The sequence below is a fragment of the Erigeron canadensis genome, chromosome 3 (genome assembly GCF_010389155.1).
Source record: "Erigeron canadensis isolate Cc75 chromosome 3, C_canadensis_v1, whole genome shotgun sequence".
Taxonomy (NCBI): Eukaryota; Viridiplantae; Streptophyta; class Magnoliopsida; order Asterales; family Asteraceae; genus Erigeron; species Erigeron canadensis.
The window spans coordinates 5,442,474-5,455,792 of NC_057763.1; the positions used below are offsets into that span (position 1 = coordinate 5,442,474).

Here is a 13,319-nt window from a genome sequence, read left to right on the forward strand (position 1 = left end):
ATTCTTGTAACTTGTTTAACACTTTCCCATGATTCCCTGTGGAAACGATACTCGACTTACCCTAGCTAATTAATGGTATTTAGTTTATATTTTTGACCGGTCCAACGACAACGATCAAATGTCCTCTAATCTACTCTATATTTACCTAAAATAACTATAATACTTTTTCTCTCTCATTAAATCTCAACCAACCAAATTTTTCATCTCTCCTTCATAAATCATTTATTCCTTCAACTCATTCAAAATCTTTTATCTAAAAAACATCGATAAATTATAAAAGTTATATGGATGTTCTTAAAATTTCATGCTCTTTCATTAGAGATGTCATTCCATATACTTTTGACGAATTTTTAAATCTGAGGTCGGAACCCGTACGGTTAAGACTATCATATTCTTGTTATTATAAAGCGAATAAGGTTTCAACTTTCAATTACAATAATGTAAACATGATAATGCATGATATACTATACATCAATGTTCCATAACTTTTAACTTTCATTTTCATATCTATTATCAAATCTCAACAATTTATTTTTTTCTTTCTTGCATAAATCATTTTATTCTCCTAATTTCATTCAAAATCTTTTACATCAAAAACCATACATCAATAAATTATAAAAATTATATAAATATTCTTAAAAGTTAATGCTATTTAAATCCGAAGACGGTACCGGCTAAAAGTTTCTCTCGTTTAATACGGAGTAATATACAAGGAAAAAAAAAAATAAAAGTCAACATATTTTATTGATAATATTATCCGGCGGCTGGCGATATCGTTTGATATTCAACTTTTATGAACGTCTTCAGTTTCCGGTAAACTCTTTTCATTTCCATCATTTCAACTTACTGTCTCATTAGTTTTTTTTCTTTTTCTCTTTTTTTTTTTTTTTTTTTTTTTTTTTTGCCGTGTGATTATGATTGTCTTAAGTTTATAATGGTTATTAGTTATTACTCTATAAATTACATGATTAGTGAGTCATAGATTGAACTGTGTATCCAATATCAAGCATCCAAATCACTATAAGGGAGACTAGTGATTAGACATTTTTATTTATTTATTTATCATTTGAACCTTTCTAGATAAACATTTTAGTCTGACAATGTATTGTATTTAGTCATATCTATCCATATTCATTTACCTACCTTTAATTACATATAGTAATAAGTTTTAAATCAGTGACACTTTGATGAATGTTACTAGTATAAGAATTGCCCGCGACGTATATCCGTGCCATTGGTAACTCTTTTTAGCTAAAATTTTACCTTGGTAGTCTTACATGAGATTAAACTGGGTAGATGGCAGACGAGACATCTACATACACTTTAGATGAAGCACTTGAAGCCATTGGGTTTGGCAAGTTTCAAGGATGGATATTTGCTTATGCGGGTCTGGGTTCCATTGCTGAGGCAATGGAGGTGATGATTCTTTCTTTCATTGGATCATCGGTCAGGTCTGAGTGGAACCTATCATCTACTCAAGAAAGCCTAATAACAACGGTCGTCTTTGCTGGTATGCTTGTTGGAGCATATTCATGGGGTGTCGTCTCAGACAACTTTGGCAGGAGGTACAGATCTAAAAACTAAATAGGACAAAAAAAAGTCTTCTGATCATCACTTTTATGTTTTGTGAAAGTTCCGCTGATATCTGTGACGGGTTTTCCTAAAAGCTCCTCTCATTTGATGAACTTTATTCCTTCTATGATATGTAATATTTCACTTATGTTAGTTGTAATGTAATGACAACTGGTTATCTGCATTTTTCCACTAGAAAAGGTCTTCTGAGCATCGCTCTTGTGACTAGTGGAGCTTCAGTTTTAAGTGCCTTCTCTCCAAACTATATTTCATTGGTCATTCTCCGTTGCATAGCAGGCATTGGTCTGGGTGGCGGTCCCACTTATAATTCTTGGTTTTTGGAGTTCATTCCTGTTCCAAACAGAGGCATTTGGATGGTTGTCTTTGCAACATTTTGGACGATCGGAACAATAGTTGAGGCTTTTCTTGCTTGGGTACATCACTAATCACTTGCTCATTCCGATTTATGTGGACATAACATGTTAAGTAATGACTTTTTTACACCTTGTTTAGATCGTCATACCTCGTTATGGTTGGAGGTGGTCACTCGCAGTTTCTTCAGTTCCTGCTTTGGCTGCTCTCATCTTCTATAGACTTGTACCGGAATCCCCAAGATATCTTTGTATGAAAGGTCAAACAACTGAAGCTCATAATATACTGAAAAGAGCAGCTGCTGTCAACCAACGTCAACTTCCTTCCGGGATCCTTCTTTCTGACCAAATTAAATTTTCGGATGATTATCTTGATACACAGGAAGATTACCATTTGCTATCCCAAAAAGGAAACAAAAAGATTGCTTCTAAAAGAGGTTTCTCAACCCCAAGGATGCTATTCTCACCGAATTTGATTAAAACAACCTTCTTATTATGGATTCTATTCTTCGGAAATGCATTTGCATACTATGGGATCATTCTGCTGACCTCAGTACTGAGCAGTGGGCAAAGCCGTTGTACGCCATTAACTTCGTTTTCAGTGAATAACACTGAAGATTCCACCTATAGAGATGTATTCATAACAAGCTTGGCGGGTGCGGCACTGTCTTTTCTTTATTTTCCCATTCTATAATTCCCCGTCTATAGTCTTAACATTATCAAAAGGACATGTTTACTGTTTTCAATCTAGCTCATCTATCTAAATTAATGAGTTTCTTCACGTGTTCGTACTTTTGGTGATATATTATGACCCATGTCTTTTGATTTTATCTTGCAGAGGTTCCCGGTCTTATTGTTTCAGCATTTATAGTGGACAGGATTGGGCGCAAGCATTCAATGGCACTCATGTTCTTCATAGGTTTTATATTCCTTCTTCCACTGCTTTCACATCAATCCGAGATGTTTACAACGGTTTCATTATTTGGATCCCGTATGTTTCTCATTGGAACGTTCACTGTTGCCAATATCTATGCTCCCGAGGTAACATTCGTATATCTTAATCGCAACCACATACCGAACTGTTACTTTTGTCGTATCATCCAGGTGGTAAAATGGGTGGGTCAGATAATGAGTTAATACATGTTCAGGTCTAAGCGAGTAATTTTTGGTATTGGTAAGGACCGGGTCATGTAGGGGTTGACTGGAAGTATTTTGTACAAAATTTGTCAACTTTTCAATGAATAATTAGTATATCAAGTACAATCATAAAAGATACAATGATTTTTGTATTAAAAACTCACTTTTTGACCCGTTTCACCTGCTCATGTTTAAGCTAATATTTTATCTTACTCGTGGAAATATTAGAGATAAACCATAATCCACTCGACCAATAAATAAGTAATGGGCCAACTTTGGCATATCTAGTTGTATGTTTTGCTTACACACGTCTTTCTGCAGATATATCCAACCTCTGTGAGGACAACTGGCATCGGTGTTGCAAGCTCTGTTGGTAGAGTTGGGGGAATGATATGCCCTCTTGTGGCCGTCTATCTAGTGAATGATTGTCACCAAACTACTGCAATCATTGTGTTCGAGGTTGTGATAATCCTTTCAGGTTTGTGTGTCATGTTCTTCCCACAAGAAACAATGTCCCGGGAACTAGCTGATAACATCTCTTTGCCTAGTATGACAGAGGAATATAATGGTGTTTAGTTAAAAAATAAGTATTCATGTAAAGTGTTCATTCATATGTCTTAGTTTGTAAATATTACCGCAGTTTGGGCATACCCAATATGATATACGAACCCCCGAATAGTAGGTTATAGCAACTTGTAAGCAACTTAATCAGTTGCGCAAGCTAAAATGTATGTTTAATAGTGGTTAACAACTTTACATCCCTTCTGAAATAAAAAGTTTCATGATGATTTCTTTAGCTTCTTTTTTATGTATCTATGACATTACAGAATAGGAATCTTGTATACATTGAAAGTTCGAATCAGGGGTAAATGCAATGAAAAGCAGCAAAGTACTCCCATGTTCGCTAATCGATAACAAAGGGCTTGCATAAATGCATACTTTAGCTCTCAAGAGTTGCGCCCAGTGGCAAACTTGAGGGGAGGATAACACAAATTCGTAAATTTCCGGTGTTTAAATCTATGGTGCAATTGTGCAGATAATTGGGAGCCACATGTCAAGCAATGAAAAGATAGTGATAATTCCCTTTATTTACAAGTGCTTTATGATCATGATAACATTGACAGTGATAATTCCCATTTATATGCAAGTGCTTCATGATCATGATGACATGTTAGCACTTCAGTTTAACTTGAAAAACTGAACGAAAAGTTCAGTTTTTGAATCAAAACATGAAAAACTGAACGAAGTCAACTAACAGTCTTGTCGCAAAAATGCAACTGAAGATCTAAAGAACAGAAAATACATCACTAATCAAGTTGCCAGCTTTTGACAAAAAGTTCGCAAATTCAAGTGACAAAAACAGTCTCAAAGCCAAATTAAACCCAAAAGTCGCATACAAAATTGAAGAGCTCAAATTCACAATTTGATTGATGCTCCTCACCATAATAAGTTCATTGGTTTGAGACATAAAACAACTTAAGTCATTTACAGAACTGTAAGCAATAAAAGAACCAGTCCTGCAAGAAATCCACCTGAGCCAACCCTTCTGTCAGCACCCCCATAGTACGGCTCGATCATGATCCCAAACCTGCAGGTTCCAGTTGAGGGGTCGTCTTTTGTGATCGTGGAAACATTTGGGAACTTACATGCTTCATCCAGCTGATTGTTTATCTGGTAATAACTATTAAAAGCATATGAAACATTCTGTTCAATATTCAAATTGCCACAAGAAGTTCCATACCCTAGACTCGTGCAATCACCAAGTGCGCATGCATAACTCACTGACTGAGCTATTGATGGGTCATCCATCTTAACCGAATCCTTAAGCACACACCACTTCCTCTGCAAGTATTTCAAGTTGCGGGCAGGGACAAGAGCCCCATTGGTGGTTGTGCCAAGATTCAGTGAGTATTTGGGCTGCCCGTCAAAGTAAAACACTCCCCAATGCCTTTCAAAGTTTCCGGGTTGAATGCTTTTTTGATCTTCATCGATTAAACTAAATAAATATGCTTCAATCGGCCCCTGTCTCATAGGCGTCCCTTTTCCAGCAGCCATACGAGTCATGAACCCTTGCATGAACCTTTGAGCATACTCGTTATTACCATTCCGATCCCCATCACTAGGCCAACCAATTTCCCCTACTATGATTCCCATATTTGGAAACCCATTCTTTTGTAGGGCCCAGACAAGGGTATCATAATTTGCATCAAACATGTTTGTGTAGGTTGCCCCACCATCGTTCACGGGAGTTGCTTGACCATCAAAGAAAGCATACTCAACTGGGAAGTTGGAGTCAATATAAAGACTTATGAAGGGGTAGATGTTGACTGTGAAGGGGGACCCGTTATCATTTAAGAATTTGGTGATTTGGAAAATGTAGTCATGGATATCGGCTCGGAAGTCACCACCTGATGGGGGATCATTCCCGCTCGTGTAGACATCTGCATTTTGGGGCACTGTGACCTTAACTTTGGTCCCTAGTCCGGCTTTTACCAGAGCAGCCTGGATGTTTCGGAGGGCTGAAAAGGTGTATCTTAGAAAAGTACCATTATATGTTGCCAAGAATGGTTCATTTCCAACCGCCACATATCTGAAATGACAATATGCAAAGTGAAATTCTAAGAAAGCTTGCAAAGTCTAGTCAAGAAAATAGTTCAAATGTACACATGGTCATACATCTACCAAACCATTATCAAACATAGTGAACATTGATAGCAAGTAGCAACAAACAACAAAGAATTTCATAATTCTACAAAGGATACAATTTCAACGCCATCCAAATTGATCTAAAGTTTCAAAACTTTAATATTTATATGATCGAAAAGCCATCTTCTTCTTGCCTTATAACCTCATAACACTTGCATCAACTGATCTACAAGCGTATAGATCCAAACAGGCAGTTTAAACACAGCTCCAGCTACATATTTTGATGATTTTCAAATCCCTAAAAGGTAAAATGTTATGTACCTATGTGTTTACTCTTTAGGACCAAAAATAACATATATGAACACTATCCATAAGTAAAAGCTTCCAACTTTTGCCTTTCTAGTGGCCACCAAACTCATGTTTTATGTAGCAAATGAAAGATAATGACATTTCAAAAGCCACATAACCAAACATTAGCATCAACAATAAACATGTACCAATAGTATTTGATAAAAAAGGAGCCGGCCAAGCAGTATTCGAAGCACTATAACAAGAGGTCATGTATTTATGTCCGTTGTACATAAGTGTCTAGAAAAATATGTGTGAAATATGTCTTTTTTTTTTAAAATATATAGGTAAATTGGAGTTCCAAATGGGGCATTCCATGAGCATTTTTGAGCCCTTTCCGCCACGAAGATGTTTATCTAGGGAGATTCAAACCAGGTGCCTCAAGACGCCTTTCCAATATAAATTTCTTAATTTCAAACTCCAAACAACAACCATACTTAAAAAATGAAAAAGAAATAGTACAAACTATCATAAACATAAATAGTAAAGTAATGAACAAGTATTAACCTGATGTTGACACTATTAGAAAGATGAGCAGAAACATTTTTTGAAACCCAATGATCAGCAGCTTTCATATTACTAGCCATAGTAGCAAGCATGTCATTAGGTATGCCAACCATAACTTCAATTCCAGACTTACTTAAAGCTCTTAGAGCACCATAATCTGCATCAAAAAGCTTCACTTTTTGGATCCCATTATCCAATAACATCCTCACTACTGTTTCAGGAGGCAATGGATGAGATGTCTGTGTTCCCCAATTTGCCCCTATTCCATTAACTGATTCTATTAAAGATATGAATGGAATCAACACAAATATTGCCCAAACTTGACAACCCAATAATGGGTTTCTCATTGTTAATGCTTAAAGTTGAACAAGATGTGGATAAGGTCCAAAAAGGTGACTTTTTTCTTGAAAAAACCAAAGTTTGTAGGTACCCCAGATGGAAATAGTGCTTGAAAATGAAAACCCACAAAACTTTTAGCAAGAAAAAAATAGCAAGATATATAGATCCACAAGGAAATATAGTACAAGTAAGTAAAAAAGCATGGATTTTTTTTCAGCCAAAATGATACAAATAGCCCATTAATGAAATCTTGACACTCATTTAGAGCTAAAAAAACAAAACCAAGATGAAACACAACTGGGTTTTAAAGAAAAAACAAAAAAAAAAAAAATCTTTAAAAAAAAAAAACTAAACCTTCAGTATAGGTCTTGAATGCAAGAAAGTGACTAGTAGCAACTAAAAGACTTTTAGATGAACAATAATGGAATAGATTTGATGTGATAGAAATGAAGTTATCTGGAAAAATATCCCAGCTTAATATTCTTTAATCAAATCATGGGTAGCAATAAGTATCTAAAATAATACAAAATTCATAAGTGATGTTTATGTTTATGGCTAATGATAAAATAATAAGAAATACGAAGTTAAAGGACATCCAATTATCCTAGTTGCAAGAGGCCCATTGTGAGGTGAAGTCAAGAAAGAAGCACCACTTGTATGTATGTATCAGAACAAAAAAGCAATGTTTCACACTGTTTTAGAGAGAGTGACAGTAGCTCACACTTATTGATTATTATATATATATATTTATCTATTTAATTTAATATTTTTTGGTTTGGTTCAAATGCTTTGCCTGGTGGTAATTCCATTAAAACTCGAAAGATTCGACCTTTTTAGTTGGAAGTTTTAAGAAAAAAAGGAAACTAAACAAGCACGAATTATGTTCGGGGTAACCTGATTACTAAGAGTATTTACAGTTGTAGGCTCATCCTTCAAGGACTAGTCCCTGTTAGCACCACATCAGCTCAAAGACTAGCCAAGGACTAATCCCCCAAAACACCCACAACCCAAAGACTAGTCTAGGACCCACCATTTATATAAATTTACACTTTCAACCCAATATTCTACCATCTATTTAATTATACACTTTTAACCCTCTAACTTATACAACTTCAATAATTTAATAAAAACACACTTAAAATTTCATTAATAAATAACATATAATACAGTAAAATAAAAACATTACTACATAATACGAACACGTTACTAATAAACACACTTAGCACTAACACAATACATAAGACTAAGCCTCGGAGTAGTCCGAGTCCACAGTACTGTCGCCGTCATTGCGATGAATATACGGATAGCGTTCAGGAGAACCGACACGGTCGCCTGGTTGCGGAGATGCGTACTCCTCCCCAGGGTCGGTCAGATAATCATCAGGACGACCACCACCGATAGCGCCTTGCCAGTATAATGCGTGATCTATAGTGTGGTTTAACGTGTTAGTAGCTGCGGTAAGCTGGAAAATAGCTTGTGTGTGCCAGTCGATGTGCTGCCGAAGATAAACAATGTACTCAACTTCAACGGCGTTGCGAGTGTGTTCTGCAGCTTCAAGTCGTTCAATTGCGGCTGCGAGTGTCGCTTTGTTGGCAGTCAAGTTGTCAATGACATTGTTAACAGCAGATCTGTTCACATCATTCTGAAGCATGTGGTCTTGCATCCCCATTTTTGCAACGTGAACGGTCATGTTTGATATGTTATTTGCCATGTTTAACTTTCGAATGTGTGTGTTTTTTAGATAAATTGTTTATGGTTTGTGTAAATGTGTGTGGGTTATATATATATATATGATAAATAGGGACCAAAAGTGTCAAATTCGTATAAGTTACAAATTAGCCGTTTTAGGGGCCATTTGTGTAGATGTTTTTGAATTTTAAAACCTAACCGTTACTTAACAAAGGGGGAAAAAAACGAAGCAACGGCTCGTTTCTGGGGGGACGGACGCGCGAGAACGAGCACCGGGACGAGCCACACCTAACCGTGTGCGCTCGTCCCTCAAGCGAGAACGAGACAGGGATGAACCAGGACGAAACCGTTGTGAAAGCTCTAAAGGTCAAAGGCTACCACCATCAATCCAGTTCGGCAAAGTCAAGAACCATTAAGTCGTGTTTGGTTCACAGAATCTGATGGAATTTGATGGAATTGGAATTGAATTCCATTCCTTAGTGCGTTTGGTTGCACAAAGATGAGGGAATTTCATTCCATAGGAATGTAAACATTCCATCATTTGATGGAATCTCCATTCCTTGGGGATGGAGGAAGGAATTTCATTCCTTCTATCACTTGAATTTTTGAAAAATAAAAAACATTCCGTCAAATTTCATTCCTTCAAATTCCAATTCCTTTGAAAGATTCCATTCCTTCCCAAAATATTATGTGAACCAAACGCCCCCTATTCTTATAATCAATGAAAAACCCATCAACCCGCCCATTTGCAAGCATAACGACAAATTAATGGTAAAACCCGATTATCGCTAAGACAACCTTGAACATGTTCTTCCCAAGTCAAGGCATTAATTGGCTCATTACAAGACTTCCATTCCTACCGTTCTATGAAATAATTGACTTTTTTAGTCAGATGTTTTTATCACTGTAGCTTTCTAGCTCGTTTAAGATCAATAGTTGAAAATTTTCTATTTATTTAAATGAGTGGGACATTGGGTTATTTTTGGTGGGCGAGGAGGACTTTTATAGTCCAACAATTTCGTTTCGATCCTTGATGTCCTGACAAGGTAGTGCTTTGTTCATTGAAGGTTTAAATTGGGACTTGCTCGTTGAAAGGTTATTGTTAGGTCAAAAACGACCAAATATAATTTGTCCAAGAAATAGTTGAAGATTAGTGAAAAATACTTGTACTGTATAAGTTTCATAATGTTCACTAAGGCATTAATTGGCTCATTACAAGACTTCCATTCCTACCGTTCTATGAAATAATTGACATTTTTTAGTCAGATGTTTTTATCACTGTAGCTTTCTAGCTCGTTTAAGATCAATAGTTGAAAATTTTCTATTTACTTAAATGAGTCGGACATTGGGTTATTTTAGGTGGGCAAGGAGGACTTTTATTGTCCAACATTTTCAGTTTGATCCTTGATGTCCTGACAAGGTAGTGCTTTGTTCATTGAAGGTTTAAATTGGGAGTTGCTCGTTGAAAGGTTATTGTTAGGTCGAAAATGATCAAATATAATTTGTCCAAGAAATAGTTGAAGATTAGTGAAATATACTTGTCTAGGATAAGTTTCATAATGTTCATTGAGTTTCACTTCAGTTCCGATTAGCCCTAACTGAAAGCATTCATCTGAAGTCGAAGACTGAAGACTGAAGAAAAAGAGTCATCTTAGGATCAGAACTCAGAGAAGATTTCACTTGATCGAAGACTGAAGCATCTCAGTGTAAAGTATGTACAACACTTTATACTGATTACGAGGCTTATCTTACCATTTGCAAATTGTTCAAAACTTTAGGATTGCAACTTGTGAGTTATACTCTAAGTAATTATTACAAATATTTTCAAGTTTATTAGATCACTTGTATTTCAAGGTTGTTTAGATATTATACTTTGGTGTTTATCTTTGTTCCGCAACAACCTTTATATTTTATTTAACCCACTTAATAAAATACATTGAAAAGTATATCGTATTCCAATGTTACATACTTGATATATATATATATATAGTATTTATACAGTTTCTGTCATTTTGTTTCTTGCATTTACTTTTATCTACTTGTTCAACCCAAATTGGGATCGTCACATCTGAACTGGTTACTTTATCAATGTTATTTGTCAGTCAGTGTTATTGATATTGAGTAGTTTTATATGGTGATAATGATGTGTTATTTTCATTGTTGGAATATGATAATAGAATTTGACACATGGGGATCGATTTATGGAATTCAGGATCTATCACCACCACACCTAGTTACACGACCATGAATAAGCCAATAAATAACCATACGAAACAGAAAAACAATCATACTTTTTTTGAATAGAATACTGTAATGTATAGAATTTAAGCTTGAATGATGGATTAATTGTGATTTAGATGTAATCTCTTTATAATAAAAAAAGAAAATTGTCTTCCTAAAGCATTTTTAGAAGAAATATTATATGACAAGCCCACAAAATTTTTTAAAAAAGTTTCTTTAATTTATGATGTCATATATATATATATGAAAAAAGAAACCATTATATTAAATACTTATTTAAAATTCCTAATCTTTTATTAGAGACAAAGAAAGTTATCTTTCAACATAAATCTTTGAAATTTCTTTTTGTGTTAACCCAAATGGTAATATTATTTTATGTATTTTTGTCTTAGTCGATTCATTATCTTTATATCAATATCAAGTTATAATATATTAATAACAAAAATTACATACCTTTTTTTTACTACATATTTTTCATTTCTAAAGTTTTAATTAGAATACCCGGGTTAATTAGCTAGTAGAGTATAAAGGAGGATGAGAATATATTGAAAAATTAGATTTTACTGTGTGAGAGTCCCCCACTTTACAAATGTGTTGGTAAGGAGTATTTATTAGTTTTGGGGAATTTTATCCTTTGACCAATTTTCCTCTTTATCCCCATTAATCATTCGATCTTCTCTAACAAATAATTAATCCTAAAATTATTTCAGAGCAATTTCTCATTTGAACGAATTATCTTAACTTCTTGCTCCCCTTAAACAAACAATCATTTCAAAACTTTTTATCAATCATGTGTTCTCCTTTGTTCCCCATTGATTAAACAAACAATTTGTCCCTTGTGATTAATGTGAGAACCACATACATCATGCATAATCGGTTGAAATAGTATCTTGGTTTGGAATAAAGGAAATGCTTTGGTTTGAGAAAAGGGACGGTTTGTGAAAGCTAGAAGGTGTTTTCAGTCGTTTGAGATTGGAAAAAGTATAAAATGTTGTTGGTGTTTTGGGTACGGTCCATTGTATAATATGGGTTGTGATCATTTTAAAAACTAAAATTTTCGTAAAAATTATATATATATATATATATTGTTGGTAGAACTAAGAGAAAAAAATAAGATTATCTTTTGATCATGACCATTCAAATTAATTCATAGATTAATCCTAGCCCTTAGAAACTAATAGTCAAACTTTACTTATTTATATATGGAAATGCACTTTAATTTTGGTTTGGTAGTACTGGAGATGAGTAATTCCGTATTATATGCACTTATGGTACCATTAAGTTTGAAATTTCAAGAAACATATATTTAAGTCATGTATACTATGTTCAAAAAAAAAAAAGTCATGTATACTGAATGTTTGCACAATTGTATCAAATAGATAAATATTAAATTAAAGAAACCATGCTAATTAAATAAAGTAGAGAGGTGTTCGTGCAACTCGACAACAATGACGACAACGATACTGAGTGGTTATTAATAAAAAGTAATTGATGCAAATGAGGATAGTGTAGTTTTTTTACGAGTTGATGGATGTATGTTATGAATAACTTTGTTAACAGTATTATAAGTTTATTAGGTACAGTCGTACAAATATTTCAACTAATGAATAAAGGATATAGGCAGTTTGGATAGATAGGGATTGAAAAATATTTTAAGGAATTTTAGGTAGATGTATTATATGAATTGAGAAAAGGATTGAAAGTTTAAGGTATTTTTGAGTTTTTTAAAGATATACAGTTAAAAAAAACAAAAGGGAGTAAAGATATAGATTGTTAAATAACATAGTATATATGATCTTGATGAAAAAACGATGTTGCTTGATAAAGTTGGGAACATTGTGCTATCCACTAACCCGGTTTAAACATTAAACGTTATTTTCCATCGGTGGTCCACAACCTACTTGAATCCGATCTTCCAACCTAAAAAAATTTGAGTTGGCGGTTCAAATGGACTGATGGGTTCACTGGTTAATTTTAGGTGAAACATGTATGGGTTGTAAGTTGATGGGTTGGCAGATTGAATTTAGGTTAATGGGTTGTGGACTTTCGGGTTTGTTCGTCAAATAGGTTAGTCGATCGATCTATTAAAATTTTTATCATTAGAAGAAATACATCTCTCGATATTTACTGGGCATTTGTGTATAATCTCTTTTTTAAAGCAATAATGCTGGAGTTTAATATAAAAACATAGATACATGAAATATAACTTGAAGCAAATAACGACGAACTGATTTGTGAGTTAATTTTTGACATTGTTTGACTAGAAGTCGAAGCAAATGCGTGTACGATAATACTCATGGCATAATCAATTTTCCGAATGTACGTTTTTGTAGCCCATTAGTGCAATACATTTACTATTACAAAATCGTCGACTTAAAAATTTTTAATGTACGGGTAAATAACTTTATATAGAACAACCACTAAAATACATACAAGTTTTTTTTTTATATAACGACAAAAAAAAAAAAA

At 34.3% G+C, this 13,319-nt stretch overlaps 2 protein-coding genes across 2 annotated transcripts; one reads left to right on the top strand and one right to left on the bottom strand.

Moving 5' to 3' along the window:
* The first annotated feature begins 743 nt into the window (after nucleotides 1-743).
* LOC122591361 (organic cation/carnitine transporter 7-like) lies at nucleotides 744-3,876 on the top strand. Its single transcript, XM_043763630.1, has 6 exons — nucleotides 744-813; nucleotides 1,297-1,565; nucleotides 1,769-2,006; nucleotides 2,086-2,599; nucleotides 2,782-2,984; nucleotides 3,402-3,876. The coding sequence occupies exons 2-6, from the start codon at nucleotides 1,297-1,299 to the stop codon at nucleotides 3,654-3,656; spliced, it is 1,479 nt and encodes a 492-aa protein (XP_043619565.1). The 5' UTR covers nucleotides 744-813; the 3' UTR covers nucleotides 3,657-3,876.
* A 555-nt stretch (nucleotides 3,877-4,431) lies between these two features.
* On the bottom strand, nucleotides 4,432-7,235 carry LOC122594129 (glucan endo-1,3-beta-glucosidase 6-like). The gene is made up of 2 exons (XM_043766605.1): nucleotides 6,582-7,235; nucleotides 4,432-5,670 (listed from the first exon to the last, which is right to left on the bottom strand). Exons 1-2 carry the CDS (start codon nucleotides 6,926-6,928, stop codon nucleotides 4,566-4,568), a joined length of 1,452 nt encoding a protein of 483 aa, XP_043622540.1. The 5' UTR covers nucleotides 6,929-7,235; the 3' UTR covers nucleotides 4,432-4,565.
* Between the last annotated feature and the right edge of the window lie 6,084 nt (nucleotides 7,236-13,319).